Below are 22181 nucleotides of genomic sequence, written 5' to 3' on the forward strand. Positions count from 1 at the left end.
AATAGTAGGTAATAAAACACCAACATGAGAATATAGTCCAAGTAGTAGAGATGAGAATGCTGCATTTGATGAGTGAACAATATAGGATTAAAAATGAATATATTATAGAGAAAGTTAAAGTAAATCCTATTGTAGAACAATGGTAGAAGATTGATAGAAGAAGTCCTGTAAAGGAGAGTAGATCAAATGTAAGCTAATATAATTCTCAGAAGAAGGAGACCAATAAAAATTACAGGGGATACAATAAAGAAAAGTTTAGGGAACAATGTTTTCCCAATAAATATGATATAGTATTATGAAATTTTTTGGTTCAAGTAGCCGATATTAACTAATGAGATAAAAGCTTGATTGTTATAGTAATTATGGAGACCTCCTACCTAGCTAGGTTGATAGTTATTACAGCTATCACCAGCTTAGTTTAACAACATTCTAACTGACTGCTTAGTCAGCAGTTCCTGGAAGCTTCTAGAGCTTTGTTCACTAGATGGAGACACTAGTCTTCTACACCACATTCAATATCATTAACACAACTCAGATACTTACCTAACACCCCAAAAATGGCATAACATTGCTGTTAAGTGTTAAGAAAGTTCTCAGTTTTTTGGATAGCTTAGAAAATTAAATAAATGTAACATAAAGTTGAAACTGCTTGGAGTTGCTAATTTCTCACTTTATGAAGGAGAGCGAGAGGTCAAATATTATGAGGTGTATAACATAATGTTGCACACCTCCATATTATGATTCTAGATTTTTTCTAAATGTTTGTTTGAGTGCATAGTTTTGATAGGGAACAAATATTTTCCCTCTCATAAAGTATATTATTTATATGCGCCATTTGTTATAATTGGTTGACAAATTATATATTCAAATTAAAATTTTAATACTTAAGTATTTTCAACCAATCATAATAAATGACATATAAAATAAATCATATTGTGGGAAAGAAGAACTTCTTTTTTTATAAGGGTGACCACTATCCTTTTCAGGAGGGTAAATGGAAGATGAGATAAGAAACATTGATAATTGTACTAACTGGTCTATTGGAAAAATGATCTATAAGAGTTTGAAGGAGAATTGATGATATTATTAATGAGTTAAGTGTGAATTTATACAAGTTTCATGTTGCTTGTTATCAAAGCAACCGAATAAGAAACCAAAAACAAACTATAACTAACTTAACAAAAATAACAGATTTGTTAATAGGCATGTTACAAAAATAAGTGCTCTACTACAATCCATTCTTCTAGAAGGAAACATATGGCTGCCCAAGGAGGGAAGGAGCCTTGTATGCGTCATTCTAGTTTACTGGTGCGCCCTGTGCCATATCTGGTGCAACAGGCTTGATGCGCCTTGGTGCGCACAACTGATGCGCCTTAGTGCGCCAATCTCATGCCCCCTTGTGCATGCGCCCTGATGCATGCTGATGCGCCCTGATGCATGCGCTCTGATGCAAGCGCCCTGATGCATGATGCATCAATCTGTCCTGATGCACATCATGCTATTGAACTTGGTCTGCAATATAGATTAAGTAATCAATAAATATCTTCATTATGGTCATTTTTCTAAAAGCTTGTCAAAACCATCACCTTAAGTAAAGTGGATCATAACTTTATGTCTATTATGATATCATACTGTATTCATATGGATGTTTTTGGTCTTATATTGAATGTTATACCTGTATTATTATTATTATTATTTTCTTTGCAACACCACTATTGTATTTTGCAATTTGCTTTCACTTGTTATTAATTCTGAAATGAGGGCTGTGATATGCATGGTTACATAGGGTATCTTCTTGCTAGGGCTTTGTTTGGTAGTATGTATGAACTGTAATATAGTTATGAATTATAGTAATGTGTAATTGCTTTTGCTAGATATCTTTTTTATATTGTTCAATCTTTTTCCATTGAAGAGTGGATGTAGTTTTGGACCTATATAATACTATGCAACCTTCTCACTATTTGACTTCTCTTTGCATCAGTATGTTTGTTTATGAGTTGATTTTTAGAGAGGAAAATGTAGGAAAAATGAAGATTTAAGAGTTATTTCGCAAGTATATTTACTTTTTCTTTTTCATCTGTTGTCCTCCAATAACCGACTCGTAAACAGACTCTTAGGGGTTAGTTTAGGAGTTAGATTTTGGAGGGGAAGGAAGGAAAAAGGAAGGTTTGTGAGTCATCTCACAAGTGTATTTCATGGCTCCAAAGCCTTCCATTTCCCTTCATTTCCCTCCAAAATCTAACTCTCAGACTAATCCTTAAAGTCCATAGTTTGAGAATACGTGAGTTGGGAATGTTGGCAAGTTGATTGATTTAAGAGTAAATTACACTGACACCTCCTGAGTTTTAGCAAAATTGCACATACCACCCCTCATTTTTTCTACACCTACATAAACTCTCCTCATTTTTATACTTTCATTATACTGACCACCTCTGTATATGATAAAAGTGTAATCTTTTTAACAAAAGATGTCACAAATGTAATTAAGTTAAACAAAACATGATATATGATGGAGACAAGTCCAAATAATATATGAGTCGATACCTCTTTATTATTTTTGGTTCATTACGATATAGTATAAGAGCGATTTAAACAATATCTCTTTAGAATTGTTGATACATTTTGTAACAAAAAATAATAAAGATACATTGGTTTGTATATTATTTGTATTCACAATGTACCATGTTTTGTTTAACTTAATTGCATTTATCGCATTTTTTGTTTAAAAGATTACACTTGTGGTCAATGTCATGAAAGTATAAAAATTTGTGTAGGTATAGAAAAGTGAGGAGTGGTTTGTATAATTTCACTAAAATTATTAAGGGTGTTAGTGTACTTAACTCTTCATTTAATGGTCATTAATTCACTTTGAGTAGTTGCTGGATTGGGGTTCCTGACTTTGCAATTTGGTGACTTCAAATCAATCTGACTAATCTTGAACAGGTTGATATCATTGCTGGTCAATTAATTTTCTACAATGGCTAATTATGTTCCGGATTGGTCTAGAACCCCCAAATTGTAAAGTTAGAATCAAAATCATATGATGGAAAGTTTCATGTTGAAGACAATTCTTCTAGGCATATAATTTGTGGAGTATCAAGGGACGAGCTACGATGTAATGGTAAGATTATTTTCTTTGTAGCCTAGAGGTTATAGGTTTAAATCCTAAAATCAGTCTTTTCATCTACGAGAATAAGACTGTATGCATCTACCCTTCTAAAACCACACTGGGCGTGAGCATCATGCACTAATTTATCATCTTTTATATAATTGGGAGTATTGTTTGTGACATAAATCACAATGTTAAAAGTAGTTTGAGTCAATTTAGAAAGACAACCTACTACTGGCATTCACACAAGAAGCTAGTAATTATGCATTTATTTGATAGAATGAATAAATGAAAAAGTTATTAGCATGAGAGGATGGATTGGTGGTGTAATGAATGGCAAATAAAAATTGGGTTGGATGAGAAATTATTGGATGCTGATTGGTTGATATGATCTGAATTCTAAAGCTTTATTTACTATCTGTCAATGCTGCTACTTCAGTAATCAGTACTGTGGGGATAGGTTAGATCAGATATGATCATTAGTTATCAACCAAGCCAGCTAACCATCCACCAGGGAAGTAAAAACAAGAATGGTCATGCAATCTAGAAGCCATACAATATGTTGTTTGGCTTCTTAAGTAAAGCATCTTCCTTAATTGGATTGTTTTGATTAGGAGTCTCAATGGGTTTCGGATATCACCTCACCAACAATTGTTGTTTTCAGGAATTAAACCCTTCGATATTTTAATTTATTTGTGATCCATTAGAGCCTTATACCACTATAGACCAATGTCTTACTAGTGTGATGATGATTTAAAAACGGGTTAGTGTGAGATGTATATGTGATGTATAAATTTAAACGTTGTGTATATAATTGAGTGGTAACATTATAAAAGTAGAAAACTTAGCGGTATAACTATATATAGTGTTATTTACTTTCATCTTTTATCTTTACACTCATCATAAAAAAAACTCACCCAAGCACCAAAAGACAGGTAAAAGTATATGGTTTACAAATAACATTTGTGACAGTATTAATATGTTAAGCAAAACTTGTTGGTTCAATTAACAAACAACAAATAAGTTATGCAAGTTACTAAAGTGATTGGGTGCATATTGGATTTCAAATTGTTTCAGTCATAAATTGCTTGAAATAGTGAAATATCAATCTCAAAATACATTTTTCAAAGTAAAAAATAAATAAAGGAACTACCAGGGCCTTTGTTAGTCCTCACTTTAGTAAAGAGTTTCGTAGTCATCAACTTCATATTTATTTGTTTAAAAACTATTTTCTGTATGAAATTTGATAAAAGCTTAAGGTAGAAGTAACTAATTTTATAGGCAATATTGTGCATCTGATTGACTTGAGTAAGAATAATTCTGATATAATAAAAAATATGAAATTAGTAAATTTGGACCTTATAATTGGGAGTGTTGTCTCATGATTAGTGTTACTCCATGTGGTATAAACTATGAATTGTCAGAAAAATAATTAAAAATTAAATTTTAACTTAAATATATTTTTTTCAACCAATCACGAGGTCACAACACATGGAGTGACACTAAGTGTGGGACAACAGATGTGCACCATTTATAACTATACATATATGATTATGATTAAAAGTCAATTATTTGATCATATAATCACTTTTTTAATCTTTATCATTTAAAAAAAATCCATGATCTATATTAATTGATCTCAATTCCTATTGTGCATTATCATTGTACCTTACTTTTTAACCTATATCTTGTATTAGTTGAAATGTAATATTGATTAAGTAGGGTGAGGTTAAGAGCATGAAGCTTCTAGCCACTAGTGAAATGAGTATGACAATGGATCTATGGACAGTGGACCCATATTTGTGTGTTTTTTAGTCCCAAGGAGCTCTGATATCAGAGTCAGAAAATGAGTGGTACTAAAAGGTGATGAAGGCATTAAATCTGTTTCATTTGACAGATGTAAGATACCACAAAAAGTGTATTCATTCCATTTTCTATGTCTTATTATATTACTAGCTCAATTGAAATTGACATCTACATGAAAAAAATATATACAATAACTTTTTATACCATTTGGTAGTATATGATTTATTTGAGATATGGAGACAAGAAAGAGGATCCTGTTTTTTCATAGGACCACCAATACCCGACATTTTTTTCACACTTTATTGAACTTCAAGGTAAAAAATTCAGAACACCTCATTTTTTAAAGATATAGTGGCGAGTTGCTTAGGAAATGAAAATATCAATTTTATCTTGCCATATCTTGGAAAATCAAGGGTAATGTTTATATTTAAAATTTTAAAAATATTAACGGAAAGTTGTGTTATGGATTATTTTTTCTTGAAACAATAATTTTTTTTTATGAGTATAAGACTATATATATTTATGTTTTCTAAACTTCAATGAGTGGAAGTTTTATACACTTTATTCTAAATCGAAATGTATTTGAAAAATAACTTATTTTGAAAAAGATTTGACATGCACACTATATACTTTTCTTCTTGAACCATTATACTTATTTATTTCCCCTTATTACTCTATATCAACCTCGCCTCTATAAAATGTTTGAGGCAATTAACAAAAACACACACTTGAGATCAACTTCACTAGTCTCTTAAATGGCAAGAAAACCAGTTGAAGAAGCTCTTCCAAGAGAAACCCTCAAGTACCAGGTGATTTTCTTAATTCCTTGCTCTTTCTCAATTTCATTTCCTTCACCTTTTGAGTTTGCATGTACATAACTAGTTTCAACTTCACTATATCTAATCACTCTATTCATTCTGCAGACATGGGTTTTGAGAGTCCTCATCCACTGTGATGGCTGCAAAAAGAAAGTCAAGAAAGTTCTTCAAGGAATCGATGGTATCAACTATATATATATATATATCTTAAAAGTTTATCATGCATTTTGTTGGGTTTATTCAAGTGTGAAGTCTCATATTGAATGAATATGAGGGGAGGAAGAAAGAGTTTATAAGTAGAAAATTAAAAGCTCGTAGAATCAATGCCTTAAGATTTTAGTTCAAGTAGTATTAGAGCCCAAGAAAGTTGTAGGCTCCCCGGAGTCGGGTCCAACAATGGAACTCCACTCTTCCCATGCCCCGTTCCGGTAGTAATGGAACTCTCTTGTGTTTTGAGGCTCCCCGTTGCAGTCGGGTTAAACACATTTTTTTGTGATTTTCTTTTTGATTATCTTAACATATAAGTATGTAAAATAACTAATCATATGTTTGTCATGGATTTGTTCACATATATATAGGGGTTTATACAACATATGTTGATTCTGGGCAGCATAAGGTTACAGTCACTGGTAATGTGGACGCTGAGATTCTCATCAAAAAGCTTGAAAGAACTGGGAAATTTGCAGAGCTTTGGCCAGAGATTAAGCCTCCTGAGAAGAAAGATAATAAAAAGTCTGCAAAATCCAAGGGTGGTGGGAAGATGAATACTGAACCTATTGGAGATGGTGGTTCCAATGATGTTCCTCATGAAGAGTTAAACAAACAAGGCCATAGTGATGAATGCAAGGATCGCGGCGACGGAAGTGGTGGTGGTGGTGATAGCGATAAAAAGAATAAAAATAAAAATAAGAACAAAAACAATAGTAGCCGAAATGACGATTCTGCTCCTCCAAATAATGGAGGAGGAGAAATTAGTAGTAAAGTTGATGCAGGACAAGTTCCTTCAAGTTTGGCTACTTCAGTGGCATCAATGGAAATTATTGGTCCACATATTCAACATGGTTACTCATATCCACAAATGTATTATTCACCACATGCTCCTACTTCAGCATATGGTTTAAGCTATAACACTGCATATCCTGTTTCTAATGCTTCATATTATGTTGCTGCTCCTATCATGCCCATGCATGCTTATAATACTCCATACCCTTGTCTGCCTCCTCCGCCTTCGGATCCAATCAAGCATTACGGTTATGATGACGATGATGATGATGACGAATATGAAGGTGGATGCTCGATTATGTGACAAAAATGGTGGACGATGTAATAACTATTGTTACTAATGCTCTAGTACTAAGGGGAACTAGGGATGAAATTAGTGTATGATCTCCTGAACCGATGGCTTATGACACTTCTTTAGGATGATTATGTATTAAGAAGTTAAAATAGTAAGAGTTTAATACAAAATCAACGATAAAGATGTGTCTCTAATCATTTGTCTGAGATAAAAATTTCTTGGAGTAAGGTTTATAAGTTTTGTAATATTTTCACCACCCTACAGAAAATTAAGTAGTTGAAAAATTGGGGACAAAAATAAGAAAGTGGGTATTTGAAGGTACGGTGGAGGAGGGTATTTAATGTGAACATAGATCTTCATTCCAAATTTTATCTTATATGTTATTGTGTGTTAATAATAATAAATTTTCAAACTTTATAATTAACCTGATATATTTTTTTTATTGATGTGTGAAAGTATATGAGATAAAATTTGAAATAAGATATGAGTTACTTTAATGCTTTGTCCTTGCTCCTTACTTATCTTTGTTTTCTTTCTCATGATCTTTTGTATTTTGATAAAAGTGCAGCTTTATGTGTTTGCATAAAAAAGGCCAAGCCAGCTGAAATGCTCTATAATTTGTAGGACATAAAATCTCCCTTTCCCTCTCTATCTTATGTGTAAAGTAGATTTTGGTATACTAAATTTCTTTGCTTGTTTTTTCTCCTACCCTTTTCTCTTTCCATGGTAATTACTAGTTACTAGCTGCTAAATGATTTTACTATTTCTCATAATAAAATGTTTGATACATGCCCCTCCTAATTAAATTATATCACCTCACATTTGTACAAGGTGTTAGAGTTTGAATGTGTGAAAAAACATGACATGAGTAATTGCAGGTATCAGCAAGATCCGACCATATCTGCTCATCTGGTTTGGCCTGATCATGATCGAACCTGAATAGGGTAGGGTCTCATCGGATCTATGAGTGAGTTTGTGTTTAAAAATTAGACCCAAACAATATTTAAGACCGGGTTCAGATTTAAAAATCTGACCCGGTCAATATATAGAGTATGACATCTCTTTAATTGAAAGTATCATTTATTTTCTAATTTCTTATCATTTCATATGTCAAATTATATATCCATAATAATAAATAATATTAGGAAATCTAAAAGTGATATGAATTATATTTAATCGGGTTCATGGTCGGATTCAAGTTCAAAGGTTAACATAGTCAACATTTAGGGTTGGATTAGCTTCGTGTCTAAGCCAAATTCAAATTCTAAAAAATGACTCGATCAACATTTAGGGTCGAGTAAGGGATAAGTCTTACCCAACTTAACGGCCCATTCTCACCCCAATTAATTATAATAATAAAATGAATAAATTGTGTGTATATATATAGAATGCAAAATAATAAGTGTATAAGTGTGACAATTTAGCATTAATTCATCAACAAGTTAGCTAGCTAGCCAAAGAATCATAGCTTATTACTAACTGAGGATTGCACAATATATGTTACTTATTATGGAGAATGCTTGATCTTATTTTGGAATGTGATCAACTTGTTTTGTTAAATATATATACCCTTTTGCTTTCATATTCTGGGAATATACATTTAGTAGCATCTTATACTTTGAAGCAATCAAAAGCTTCCTAATGTGTAGATTTTTTTAGCTCCTACCTTTTACTTCTCACTGAATCTAAACAAGAAAAGTTTCAGCACTAAGACCAATAACAATAAGCTGACAAGGTTTGGATGAGGATCACATGTCCTACTTGGTGTACCAAGCCAATGGTAAAGTTTCATTCACTTAAAAAAAAATTATAAAAAAAATTAATATTTTAATATTAATTTATAAACTTTGATTGGTCTGGGATATGAGGATAAAAAATTATGGGACAAATGATCTTGTTCAACAAGGTTTCAACTTGCTTTGGCTAGTTTTGGTTAATTTCATTTGTTTGGTTGAAGAGAATATCTTAATAAGGATCAAGTGAACAAATTATTAGTTCAAGTGCGCTTATTCTTTAATTAGTTAATTAAGTTAGAAGGGAAAGAATAAATTAAGAAAAGTGGAACCTTATGATCCTTATCACCACTTTACAAAGCCAACTAAATGCTGTATATCATATACAACTTTGTTATTTGTATAACTATGACAATTTTATTTATTTATTTTTTTTGGTTTCCCACAAGTATCCTTGTACTGGAGGCAATCTTGTCCGAGCCGGACACTCCACAAGTAAGTAGGGCTAACTTTCTCAACGAGCATTTTTTCCATCCATAAGACTCGAACCCGGGTTCTTGCTTAAGGGGAATCAAGTATGTATCACTTGAATCAACGTCTGTTGGTACAATTTTATTTATTAGACCTTGATAATTGATTTTTTAAGAAAAGAAAGTAGTTCCTTGCATTTTTTTCTTGTTATTCTCTTTCTTTTGTTAAGGACAACTTGTGTCAAAATTTGATGTATAAAGTTGTTTTTATTTCTTAGATAATCTTACCATATCTGCAGAGACTTGGATTAAATTTCAAATGTGAGGGCTAACTCTATTTGCATTAATTATTACTACAACAAAGCATTGATATCCAAAAGTCCTAATCTTTGTAGCTGAGCTCAAGATATTTCTGGTGGTAAAATTATCAATATTATACAATCCAAGAAAATCAAATTCATTTATTATAATAGTGGATTTTAAATATATATCCATGGATATATAGTTTGGATGATATCAAATGATGGTTATTATAATGGTAGGACATGTGCATGTGGTCAAGAATAAAAAGTTCCTAAATGTATAACATATCTAAATATCTATCAAAAAATCAATTTTTAAAAATTAAAGACTCTTTTTAAAAGTGAAATTTATTTATTTTTTTAAAATGGATTTTTTCTAAAAGGTTTTATTTTTAAAAAGATGATTGTTTAAAATAGTGGTTTTTATAAGAATGTGTTTTGGTTCTAATTAAAAAAATCAAATGAATTGTATATTTATTATACAATTCATTAAAATAGATTTATAGATAGATTAAATTCATCCATTAAATTTAAATAAAGATAAATTGAATAATTTAAAATATGGTAAAATGAGTTATAAATTGGTGAAATACTTTTCATTCTTCATCATATCCAAAGTCATCCAATACATTTCTTTGTTACACGTTCTCCATTGACTATGATCTATTTGTAATCTAGAAAGTTCATATTTAGTTTCTTGAAAAGGAAATATATATTCCACATGATATTAAGTATCATAAGTGCTAAACTGCTGATTAGTACGAAGATATAAAAAATAATAATACAAAATTGGTTATAATTATATACAGCCATTAGTTCTAATAGAAATGATATAATAATATTATCTTAGTTATGTCTGTTGGTATAGACCATTGATTTTTAAATTTCTCCTATTCTGTTCACATATAGTTTTTCTCTACCTTTGTATTTAAAATTTGGAATAACATTTATTTCATATATATTCTTTAATAAATTAACAAAACATTAATCTAGTGAAAGGTTAATAAGAGTGACATTTATTGATAGAGATAGTCACATATCTTAAAAGATATTAGTTGTTTAATCATAAGGTGATGAAATACCATTGATAGTACCAAATACTCCTTAATAGAGCTTATAATGGTCTCTTTTACACATGCTCAAACCACCTATTACACAATTCTATAATATTTTCTATAATAGGAGTTTGCTAACTTTATTCATTCATAAATATATATATATATATATATAACCTTAACAATAAAAGAAACATGCAATGGTGGGAAAGGTTGGTGAAAGTTAAAGAGCTGGAAATAATGAGAGTCCAACAATATATCACCAACAACAGAGGAAGTAACACATTGGCATATGTAAGATAAAAATCTCTGTTACATTGGGTAGATCAGATGTGATACCCTTATGATTTATACAAGACTCTATCAATTTTTAGTATGTTTAGTTATACGTTTTTTAGGCAAATCCAAAAAAAGATTTTTTGATTTTTAATAATAAAATTGTTATTAATTTTTCCAATTATATTATTCAATTTTTTTTTATTTTCACTTTATCTCATTACTCTTTATTTTGACTTCCTCTGTAATAATGGTGATGATAATATAATTAGTAAAAAAATAGTTAATATTGTTTTAAATTTTGAAAATAATATTTGGATAAAAAACACAAATTTTCTAAAAACATCACTTATGAAATAACATAAAAATTTAGATAGAAAAGTGAAAAAATAAATTGATTTTATTTTTCCTATATAAACCAAACCTCCAAAACAAATTCTTTTGGATAAAAAATAAAATCATAACTGAAATGATCAGAATAAAAATATTATTCTTTCATTTTTTTTATGAGATTCTTATTTATTAAGAATATTCATTTTATAGAAATTTTGTGTGGTTATAAGAATGATGTTTGTCGTTGTGAGAAAAATATATATGATTCTTGATTTCGTATAAAACTATAAAATAATATATATGGCTCAAATTGGAATAAAATTAATACTCTCCCATATATATACTCTTATAAATGTAATTATTTGATACAGGTAGCCGATTATCAAATAATAAGATTAATGATTGATTTTCTTGAACCAAACCAGAAATACTTAGAAGAGTAAAAACCAACATTGCTAATTCTTTTTTTTGGTACAATAAGAGTATCTTAAGTCCTATTGATAAGATACTAATAATTTAATATTATTTGGGTTCATTCAAGAATCAAACTTTTGATTTTTGACCTAAAAAATTAGATCCATTGAAGTCTAACATCATTAGTTTAATGCTTTGTTAGTAACAAAAAGTATCATAACAAATATAAGTAAGTGGATCTCCCTAATAAAAATCTAAATTATGAGTTAAATAGTCTTAACACACATTTTGATGCATTTGGTTGGATATTTGGAAATTTATTCTTATCCATTAATGAAGAGACAAGTATTATGTAAAAGTAAAAAAAAATACAATATACATTGTTATATCCCTTTTATTTAAAATGATATTAAACTTTTACCCTTAAAATATAAAAGAAAAAGTTATTTGTCTCTCCATTATTACTTGAGAGAGTTATCACTCCCCATTAATAGAACAAAGGTGTTGAGTTAATATGATAACAACAAATCATCATAACAGTGTGTGAGCCTCTCACTCATTCCTCCCCAAATCTCAGGCATCGGCGATTTAATGGCGACGGTGATAGACGGAAAAGCGGTGGCGCAAAGCATTAGAAGTGAAATAGCGGCGGAGGTACGTGTCCTTTCTGAAAAATACGGGAAGGTTCCAGGACTAGCGGTGATTATAGTAGGGAACAAGAAGGATTCACAAAGCTATGTTGCAATGAAGAGAAAAGCTTGCGCTGAATTAGGAATCAAATCCTTCGACCATGACCTTCCAGAACAAGTTTCTGAAGCTGATTTGATTAAACAAGTTCATCAGTTGAATCTTAACCCTGATGTACATGGTTCGTTGATTAGTTAGTTAGTTAGGAATTTATTTCGCATTTTTTCATGTCTCTTGTGTTTTTTAGAATTGAGAAAAAGGTTGTTCTGAATTAGATTGTGTTAAATTGAGTAAGAGTTTGTTTTTGCTTAGATTTAGATCATCTAGTAGAGGTTGAGATCTATATGGATTTTATCATATCAAGGTAGATATATTATTTTTCTAGGAACTGATTCATGTGAGAAAAATTGTTATTATTGCGATATGAAAATAGTTAAATGGATTATTGAATCTTATTTTAATGGTGGTAATTAAATGGTAAAACACATGACTATTGGAGCAGGATGGATGAATCATATATCATTACTCTCTCGCTCTATAGACAAACTCGTTTTCTAGAGTCTTATCCTTTAAATTGTGGCTGTGCTTGACATTGTGTTGGGTTTACTGTAAATGCATGGTAGCTATGTATCCACGATATGGATGTGGAGATTACTAGAACTGCAATATTGTGGCTGCGGACCACAGGGTTTTCTATTCTAGTAACTTGTTTTTGTATTTGAATTTAGTTTTGTTTGAGGGACATTTTCCATTTAAGAAGTTTTTATTGTCAATATAAGTAACACAAATATACATCTGTCTTGTTAATTCTTCATTGATCTATTTTTCTCTGTAACAATTCACTTTTTTGATGAAATCCTGGAGGGATTATCATTTAGTGGGTTGGAATCTTTGTGCACTTATTTTATAGACAAACTCACTTTAGAAAAGACTTACCCTTTAAATTGTTCTTACACCTACCATTGTATTGCGTTTACTGTAATCATAAACATGGACTATGTAGTCGCGATTTGGATTAGCAGACTACTTAAATAGCAACATTGTGATTGTAATTGTAGTTGTTGTCACAATTTAAAGCCTTGATGCCTCTCTGATCTGCTAAACTATTTTTGTAGCTGAGTTTAGTCTTGTTTGAGGGAATTTTGCCATGTAAACTTTGTTATTTGTGAATTGTGAATATAAATAAAGACAAATATAGATCTGTCTTGCTGGTTGCTTATTGATTTACTTTTCTCTCTGTAAAAGATTATGATGAAATTTTGGAACATTTGAAATCCTAATGCTGTTTTGTTGGAAGCATAGTTATGGATTAACTTTAAATGAGTGTTTATCCAAATTAAGCTGTGTTTGCAGTGAGATGTGATGCAGAATGCCTCTAGTTTTAGAAGACAAAAGATATACTTTTTCATGCATGGACTATGAGATCACCATGTTATTATGTACCGTTTTTTTGTTTATTTGAAGGCTTGGTTTGTTGTATCCACAGGTATATTGGTGCAACTTCCATTGCCAAAGCATATAAATGAAGAGAAAGTTCTGACTGAAATCAGCCTCGAGAAGGATGTAGATGGCTTCCATCCTTTGAACATTGGCAAGCTTGCAATGAAGGGCAGAGATCCCCTATTCCTTCCCTGCACTCCCAAGGTAACTGCTCTTCAATCTGAAAGATTTTAGAATAGACTCGATTATGTCAACAAATGAATGAACTTGACCCACCTATTTCCTTTCCTTTAGTAAAAGAAGGATCAAGAAAGGCAATTTTGGAGTTTGGATTGCTAAATTTAGAAGGGAAAATAAAATGCAACGAATCTATCAAATAATCTGTCTTTTCTTTATGATAAACAAACTAACCGATCATCGGTGTATTGCTTTCATCACGATGTCCCTTCTACTGACTGAAATTTATCGATGTTTGCAATTTGTAAATTTGTTTTTGTTGGTAAAGCATAAATTTTACTTGTGAGGTAGCTTCAGTTGAGACACTGGTGTTTATTTTTATCCATGTTATTATGGAGAAGTGGTGAACTAATCCTAAGGGTGATTTATAGCTGAAATATTTGTACTCGATCAAATATAGGAGTTGAGAAAAGTGCTTCAAAGAAAGAAATAGTGCTTAATGATTTTAACTTACTATCTCTGGGATAGGGTTGCTTTATACATGCTTAATAGTCTTTTTTATACATGTAATACAAAAGAAATAGTGCTTAATGATTTTAACTTACTATCACAAATAAGCTTGTAAATATTTTCTCAAAATCATATGTCGCTTTACTTTTATGCAGGCATGTCTTGAACTTTTATCGCGAAGTGGTGTAAGTATAAAGGGAAAGAGGGCAGTTGTGGTTGGTAGAAGCAACATAGTTGGATTACCAGCTTCATTGCTGCTTTTGAAAGCAGATGCTACAGTCACCATTGTCCATTCACACACAAGTCAACCAGAAAATATCATACGAGAAGCAGATATTGTTATTGCAGCAGCAGGACAGCCAATGATGGTTACTAGAAAAACCTATTTTACTTTATCCGCATCTCTATTCTGAATCCTTGCACAGTTATTTTCATGTTCCAAACTTTAGTCTTTGGGATTGAGATGTTTCCTACTCTAAAATGACATGGATAGCATAAGGCATATGTGGGATGCTCTAAGAATTAGCTTACTAAATGTTTCTCTTATACTCTAAATCTGTTTGATGTACAATAGCTTTCAAGTTTCAAATTCTGTAATAACTGATAGCATAACGCATAAGAATTAGCTTACTCAAAGTGTTTCCCATAAAACCTCCCATCCTTGATACACATGCAAATCTGTTAGATATACTATAGCTTTCAAATGTAATTGGTACTGTTAAATAGCATTTGTTAAAGTCCAAGTTGATCTTCCTTTCATGACCAATATTGTCTGCACACACAATACAAAACTGAGTTTTCGGAAAATTTTAGGTGCAGGGCTTTGTATCCCATCAAGTAGCTATAGTTAATTTCAATCTTCTTTCTGATGCAGAGCTCATCTTAATATTGCTAATTCTTTTCTGTTTTAGATCAAGGGCAGTTGGATCAAACCTGGAGCTGCGGTCATTGACGTCGGAACAAATGCTGTTGATGACCCAACAAAGAAGTCAGGTTACAGACTTGTTGGAGATGTAGATTTTGAGGAAGTATCTAAAGTTGCTGGTTGGATTACTCCTGTTCCTGGCGGAGTGGGTCCAATGACAGTCACAATGTTGCTGAAGAATACTTTGGATGGTGCCAAGCGCTACATCGAGAAGAATAACTGATCTTCCTTTAATTCGAATAAAAAAGTTCTTTGAGAATCAGTTATATCCTCACTTTGGTTTCTGCTAAGGTTGATATATGTGTTTTATATATAACAAGTTTCGGTTACTGAACTAGATTGATTTTTTTATCTGATCAGAAATTCAGAATCATATTTATGCTCTTTCACTATCTTTAGATACTTCTTGTTTTGGTAATATCCTTTTCCTCCTGATATATCTAAGAAGAATTTCACTGTGGGTATAAGGGATATTTTAGACTTCAATTACTGGAATTTCAATCTCCTACTTCATGAAGGATTGTAATATTGAAGGCCATTTGAAGCTTTTCTATGTTTATTTGTTTCAAGGATGAAGAGATAGACATAGAAGAAGCAGTTTTTCTTGCATCCTGAGACAAATTGTGGTTTCCTTAGGTAATGGTTTGAGAAGAAAATGGATTCTAGCAATAAAAGAAGAGGACAAGAAAATACTTTGATAATATGTTTTTGTTATAAAAAAGTGGGGTTAATTGAGTTTCAATCATCCTTCTTTAAAGTAGTTGGTGAAACAAAAGGATGCTAACTACTAAGTCTACTTAAACCAAACATTAGAGCACAATGGTATATGCTTTATGAGTATCAACCAACAAGGGTACATAATATCATAGTTCAAAGTATTATTACATTGCAAGTATTTATCTTTCTGTCCAAAGTGTAAGTATATAATCCTGGTCTCATAATAGTTGATAATGTTCCATACCAAAACTTATCTAGATCCTTAAACTAAACACTCCTACATGTGTTGCTCATAATTGCAAACTAAATGTTCCAACCCAAAATTCTTAAAGGAAAGAATATTAACACTGATATACAAATACAATTTGATTACAAATCTATATTTTACAGGCCAAGTTGTATTTTTATGCTACAAAAATTGACAAGTGAATGCATGTGAGACATTATCAAGTCACAACCTCGAAGTTTGGTCTATTATTTTTAGGTAAGGTGAGCTATAGCCTAATGTAAGGTTATTGTAAGTCACAACTTTAGTATATGTAGATAAATTAATTAATACATATAATTACTAATTTAAAGTTCAAACTCTAACAACACATAAGTTAAGCCTTGTGATACACTTGTATGATTAAAAACCAGTGATTAAAATAATTAAATTCTTAACCTTTAATGGCAGCTGAGTGGAACATTCAAGCCATAATATTGATATTGATATTGATTTATGTTGTTGAATATTGTGCTAGTTTTCACTCTCATAAAACTTGACTTGGATGAGAAGAAGCTACTTCTTTATGAGTTGATATTACAATACTCTTTGTAATATTATCTATATGTATGTAATAAAACATATTCTTAAGCAAATTAACTGGGATTTCTAACCCCAAACAATGTAAGCAAATTTGCACAAGCAATCACTTGCACAACCTTTTATTAATTTTTTATTTACACTTTTTTAATCTTTTTATAGAGTCTCGGTATTTGGAAGATACCTTGGATCTTTGACTAAACCAATTAAATCAAGAAATATTCATTTAATTCAGGCTCATAAAACCATGTACATTATTTAAGAAAACCAAAGTCTTTATTACTTAAGCCTATCTATATATGTATTTTTTGTGGGTACTATCAAATATCATGGTAATGAGCTAATCTCTTTTAAGATGTATAATTGACCCTCCTAACAAATGTCACTAATAGAAATCGATCCCTATAGAATTTTACACAATTAGATTAACATTTTACTGATATGTATTTATGCCTATTTTTTTTATTTCTAAGATTTAGAAAACTAAACAATTGAATATTGATGGTTACACTCTCCTAATAAGTTACTTCTATAAAATAGTAGAAACTAAAACAATTAAGACTTGAAAGTTGATAGAGGAATAAGAGCACCACCACCATACCCTAAAATGGCAAGTGTTTCTTTTCTTATAACCTTTAATTTGTTCATTATAGTTGTATCCATCTACCCTCCTCCCATGGTTGCACTTCGCGACCACGATGTTCGGTGGGTGCCCACGACCATATCAACAACATGCCAAGACTCCATAGAAGAGTGCATAGCTGATGGTGACTCAAAGTCCCACCGGCGCATCCTAGAAACTTCACAGTATATAAGCTACAATGCACTTCAACCAAACACAGTGCCATGCTCTCAAAGAGGTTCATCATACTACAATTGCAAGCCAGAGGCAAGTGTTAATCCTTATACCCGTGGCTGCAACACCATCACTCATTGCCGTAATACTTAGATGAAAAAGAAGAAGGTTAAGTTTATTCATACTATTCCATTTGGTTACTCCCTATGTTATTTGTAATGTTTTATTTAATATGCACTCTATCAATTTAAGAGTCAGTCTTGACATAATAACTTACATCTACATTCCTCAGATTCCCGACTATGTATAAGTCTTGTGTATGGACCATTTATATAGTGATAATTTCCTTTTCATTATCATACTTTTATGTAAATTAAAGTGAATAATTGTTGGTCTAGTATAATATTTGTATTCTTTTATTTCCTAATTTCACCTTAAATATATATTTTTTATTGGGTTTATTTAAGTGTGAAGTATCATATTGGATATTAAATTACATTTTATATTATCATTAAGCTAAAATTCGACATGCATGTAGCTTTTGCAATAAGAAATGTAGATGATGTAATTAAGTAAAATGTAAAAGGTGTTAGTATAATTCTCACTAATATTTAGCTATCGCAAAGAACTTTTGCATGTATAGTTAATCATAAATTTTATAAGGAGTTTAATAACGAAAAAAGGGTCACTAATTTAGATGGTGGTGAGTTTTAAATACAGAATTGCAAATCTCAAAAAACATTTATTATGCATATATAATACACTTCTAATCTGAGCAACTATCGTGGAGTGTACGTCAAATGAAGCCAAATCAAATGAACTTTGCAAATCCATATGCTATTACAATAGTCAACTCTCTAGTTTTACTACCTACTTAATTATTGAAACTCGTGTGCTAATAATAGTAGTTTAAGACTATAAAGACTATAAGTTAAGAAATGTTTACCCTCTTTATAACATATTTTATACTTTTATGCAACATTTGTTTTCTCCAAAAAAATATATTGTATGGAGTAACAGCTGTTCATAGAAATAAGGTGCACAGATTGGATGGGAATTTTGATGTTATTTTAAAATACATGTATACAAGGAATTCTAAAAAGGTGAAAGAAAGATTGAAATAAATGCAGACAATATATCATATGCAAGGTTCAATATTTGAGTTTGAGAAATGTGAAAACTGATAAGGATAGTGTGCATTACATAGATCTCTGCATAGAAAAACAATTTATTTTTATGATACAACTCTAAGAAAGTGTTGAGAACCTCATGCATTATGTTGCCATTTTTTAAGATAATGAGGGTAAGTCTCGATACAACAGTAAGGCTAGACCCAACTGAGTAGGAGATTCATGCAACCCCTTTTGATACAACTCCGGAAAATGGTTGGCAATCATTGCATGATGAACTGCACATGGTGCAGCTCTTTCTAGAACTTACGAGGTCCATGTCCTCTGAAAACGGATGAGTACAAACAACCCAAATAATGCAGAGAGAATAGCGCATGGGTAACAATAATAACAATATAAAATTTAGGAAAATCCTCAGCAAATAATCAATTGGTCAGAAGCATTGTTGTATCTTGATTTGAGAGGCAAGACTATTTAGGTACAAAGAAGAAAGTGAATTCATAGTTACATGGCAATTATCTGCGTTTTGAATCACTACTACAGATAAAGATTCACAGCATCAAAATCCTGATGTATCACTAGACAAGAATAAAAGACAGACAAACATGAAACATCGCTTAAGCAGAACCCTCTTCTTTGTTCGACGCCTCTTCTTCCGTTGGCTTAACAGGGGGAGCGGGTGATGGAGGGCCCTCGACTCCGATCTCTGCTCTTAGGTCATTGATGCTTTGCTCCAACTCATTTATACGGTTCCCCATCTCATCAAGTGCATTGAAGTCAAGGAAAACAATACATGAGCAATTTGAGTAATGAGCAAATCAGCAATGCCCATGTAATAAAACTGGCATCACTGCCCATCTTGCCTCAGCCAATAACATGACACCATATATAAGACTTTAGACAAATTGCATTAAGTCATAAATCACCAATTGAGCACAACTGCACAGGTGGATGGATGCCTTGAGTTTACAACGAAAAAGGTGAAGATGAAGCAACACAATCAAATAATATACCACCAGTGTTGTTGTCTGGGTTTTGATACCAATTTAGTATGGATGGGTATGGAAGACTTGCCCGGAGATTATATATAAACAGCAAGTTGAATTTTTCAAAACAGAAACAAGTCACAATAAACACCACCTAACTTAAAGTTTCCACTTAATTAAAAACCAAATGTCAAAAGACACTCCTTCAAGATTGTGCAATACATGTTAACAACAAACAAGGAAGCCAGTTTAGATGACCTAGCATCCATCCTCATTGAATTATATTGATTGTTGAAATAATAGGGATCAGATATGGAAGAAGAAAACAGAATACTCAAAGTAATAAATTATATTGATAGAATTGAGAACGATGATGATATGATAATATGATACAAAAGACAAAATCCTAACCTCTATGTATAATATTAGGCTCATAGTTAAATAAGGAAGCAAATCATAAAAGATAAAATAAAGTAATCTCAATTCTAAGAGATCTTATAAGATACTCTAAACAATCTAAGATATAATCATCACAATATGATATATTCCCTTTATCTAAGTATCATCTAGATATTCTTTATAATATAATTTAAGATATTCTAAAATACTTTCATATGTCCTAATATTAATAAATTACCATTTTCTGAAATGTTTCCTTAGCAAATCCCTAAATAATATTAGCTTACTTTACCAACGTGCATATCATATGAAAAGGATATTCTTTGTAACGATGGAGTCAGACATTGTCTGGAACCTGCTTTGCTGGAAATAAATTTTGAGTTAGCAGTAGTAAAAAACATAAAGAAAATCAGCAATGCAGCTCTAAGAGCCTATAGTATACAACTCACCATCTGCTGAAGAAGATTTTGCACCTGAAGAGAGAGAAAAGGGGAAAGGTCAAAACTGATTAACAATCAACTTCAAGAGCAACCATCCAACTAAACTCTCCCAAAATGTTAATAGCAACTTAGCAAGTGGTTAAGTACATCAATATGCCTCTTCCCACTCTCATCATGGACAATGGACAGTCAGCCGAAATGGCTCAAAATGTAAACGGATAAGCAAGGTTCTAAAGTGCAGACCATGATCACAAATTGCGGTTGGGTTTCTGCTGCACTTGCAGTGTGGTTCCAAATCACATGAAAAGGACTGGAACAAAACAGACACTGCAGCATCAGAACCGCATTGCAGCAGCAATAGGCTCTGACATACTGAATCAGTTTCAAAATACAAAAAAAACCAATCTACACCTGCAATTGTAATCACAGCAGCCACAACCATTTCCGCAACTATGACGGCAACCATAATTTAAAACCACCCTAGTAAGCTAAAATCTTCCTCAAATGTTAACATAATGTAATCTAATTAGCACATTCCCACTCTGTTAACCTTGTGATGTCATTGGAAAACCTTAACCAGTTAATAATATCATAAACATAGTTACATAATTCTCTCATTTACCCTACATCCCGAACTGATCATTGTACCGCATACCACATACCGGGTTCATCATAAAGTCTTTTAAAATTAATGTAAAGAGTGACGAACGGCATACACAAATGAACCATGAACCATGTAGCTGTACTGTTCCGCATACCAGGTCACTATGATCAGAAATCACGGCGGCATCCAAACTAATTACTCAAACATAGATGCAATTGCAGCAACAACAAAACATGAAGTGTATAATTATGAACAGAACTTACAAATGTAGTCATGTCAGCAGTGCTTTGCTTGGGATCTTCTGAATCATGTCCATCCTGCCATAAAAAGCGATACAAATTCAATGAAAAAGAAACCATGTAACGTGATGAACCAGAGCCCTAACAAATGAAATGAAGATTTTAAAACATTTATGAAAAATTAGAAACCCTAATTGCTTAAATATTAAAATTGAGATTCGTAAATAAAAACACATTGATCAAATATGAAAATAGAATGGAATTAATAAAATAGAGAGAGAGAGAGAGAGAGAGAGAGAGAGTAACCATTGATCTGATAAACGAAGCAGAGAGAAAAGATTTGAAAGGGGGAAATGGAACCAAATGCGAGAGAGAAAGGGCTCAAAAGTGGAGAGTGAAACCCAATGAGGGTTATAAACGTAATTGGAACCAATACTACTTTCTATTTTTATTTTCTACTCAAACCTATATTAAAAACTCAATTTGAAACTTTGTAGAGACTAAATTGAAAATTTTAGAAAAATGAGTCATTTTTTAATTTTTTATTTTCTTTATTGTATAAATAACCAAAAATAGATTGTTCCAAGTTTTATGTTATTCATAAAGTAAAATATCTTAGTCTTGAATATAAAAAAATATCCTTAATACAGCAAATCATACCCATACTATTAATGTTAGAGAAAAATATATATGAGATAATGTTAGAAGTTTTT

The 22181-nt window shown here is 31.5% G+C and overlaps 3 protein-coding genes across 4 annotated transcripts; 2 read left to right on the forward strand and 1 right to left on the reverse strand.

Moving 5' to 3' along the window:
* LOC109345986 (heavy metal-associated isoprenylated plant protein 36-like) lies at positions 5562-7103 on the forward strand. The gene is made up of 3 exons (XM_019585311.1): positions 5562-5724; positions 5839-5914; positions 6312-7103. The coding sequence occupies exons 1-3, from the start codon at positions 5671-5673 to the stop codon at positions 7037-7039; spliced, it is 858 nt and encodes a 285-aa protein (XP_019440856.1). The 5' UTR covers positions 5562-5670; the 3' UTR covers positions 7040-7103.
* On the forward strand, positions 12119-15880 carry LOC109345985 (bifunctional protein FolD 2). Of its 2 annotated transcripts, XR_002107461.1 has the most exons (5): positions 12119-12481; positions 13787-13944; positions 14583-14795; positions 15339-15766; positions 15798-15880. XR_002107461.1 is itself a non-coding variant. In XM_019585310.1 (4 exons), exons 1-4 carry the CDS (start codon positions 12205-12207, stop codon positions 15573-15575), a joined length of 885 nt encoding a protein of 294 aa, XP_019440855.1. In that variant the 5' UTR covers positions 12119-12204; the 3' UTR covers positions 15576-15880. The 2 variants fall into 2 exon arrangements, 1 of the variants encoding a protein (XP_019440855.1); XM_019585310.1 differs by having other exon boundaries at positions 15339-15880.
* Positions 19221-21886, reverse strand: LOC109345987 (heat shock factor-binding protein 1-like). Its single transcript, XM_019585312.1, has 5 exons — positions 21775-21886; positions 21493-21546; positions 20635-20658; positions 20506-20548; positions 19221-19566 (listed from the first exon to the last, which is right to left on the reverse strand). The coding sequence occupies exons 1-5, from the start codon at positions 21775-21777 to the stop codon at positions 19418-19420; spliced, it is 273 nt and encodes a 90-aa protein (XP_019440857.1). The 5' UTR covers positions 21778-21886; the 3' UTR covers positions 19221-19417.

The sequence above is a fragment of the Lupinus angustifolius genome, chromosome LG04 (genome assembly GCF_001865875.1).
Source record: "Lupinus angustifolius cultivar Tanjil chromosome LG04, LupAngTanjil_v1.0, whole genome shotgun sequence".
NCBI lineage: Eukaryota > Viridiplantae > Streptophyta > Magnoliopsida > Fabales > Fabaceae > Lupinus > Lupinus angustifolius.

Bases quoted from the DNA above. Each gene is read 5' to 3' on its own strand.
- LOC109345986 (XM_019585311.1), top strand. From the start codon at position 5,671: ATGGCAAGAAAACCAGTTGAAGAAGCTCTTCCAAGAGAAACCCTCAAG. The intron at 5,725-5,838 runs GTGATTTTCTTA...TTCATTCTGCAG, and splicing joins GAGAAACCCTCAAGTACCAG to ACATGGGTTTTGAGAGTCCT. The intron at 5,915-6,311 runs GTATCAACTATA...ACATATATATAG, and splicing joins AGTTCTTCAAGGAATCGATG to GGGTTTATACAACATATGTT.
- LOC109345985 (XM_019585310.1), top strand. From the start codon at position 12,205: ATGGCGACGGTGATAGACGGAAAAGCGGTGGCGCAAAGCATTAGAAGT. The intron at 12,482-13,786 runs GTTCGTTGATTA...TTGTATCCACAG, and splicing joins TCTTAACCCTGATGTACATG to GTATATTGGTGCAACTTCCA. The intron at 14,796-15,338 runs GTTACTAGAAAA...TTTCTGTTTTAG, and splicing joins CAGCAGGACAGCCAATGATG to ATCAAGGGCAGTTGGATCAA.
- LOC109345987 (XM_019585312.1), bottom strand. The intron at 20,549-20,634 runs GTGAGTTGTATA...ATTTATTTCCAG, and splicing joins AAAATCTTCTTCAGCAGATG to CAAAGCAGGTTCCAGACAAT. The intron at 19,567-20,505 runs ATATCCTTTTCA...ACTTCAATGCAC, and splicing joins TGACTCCATCGTTACAAAGA to TTGATGAGATGGGGAACCGT.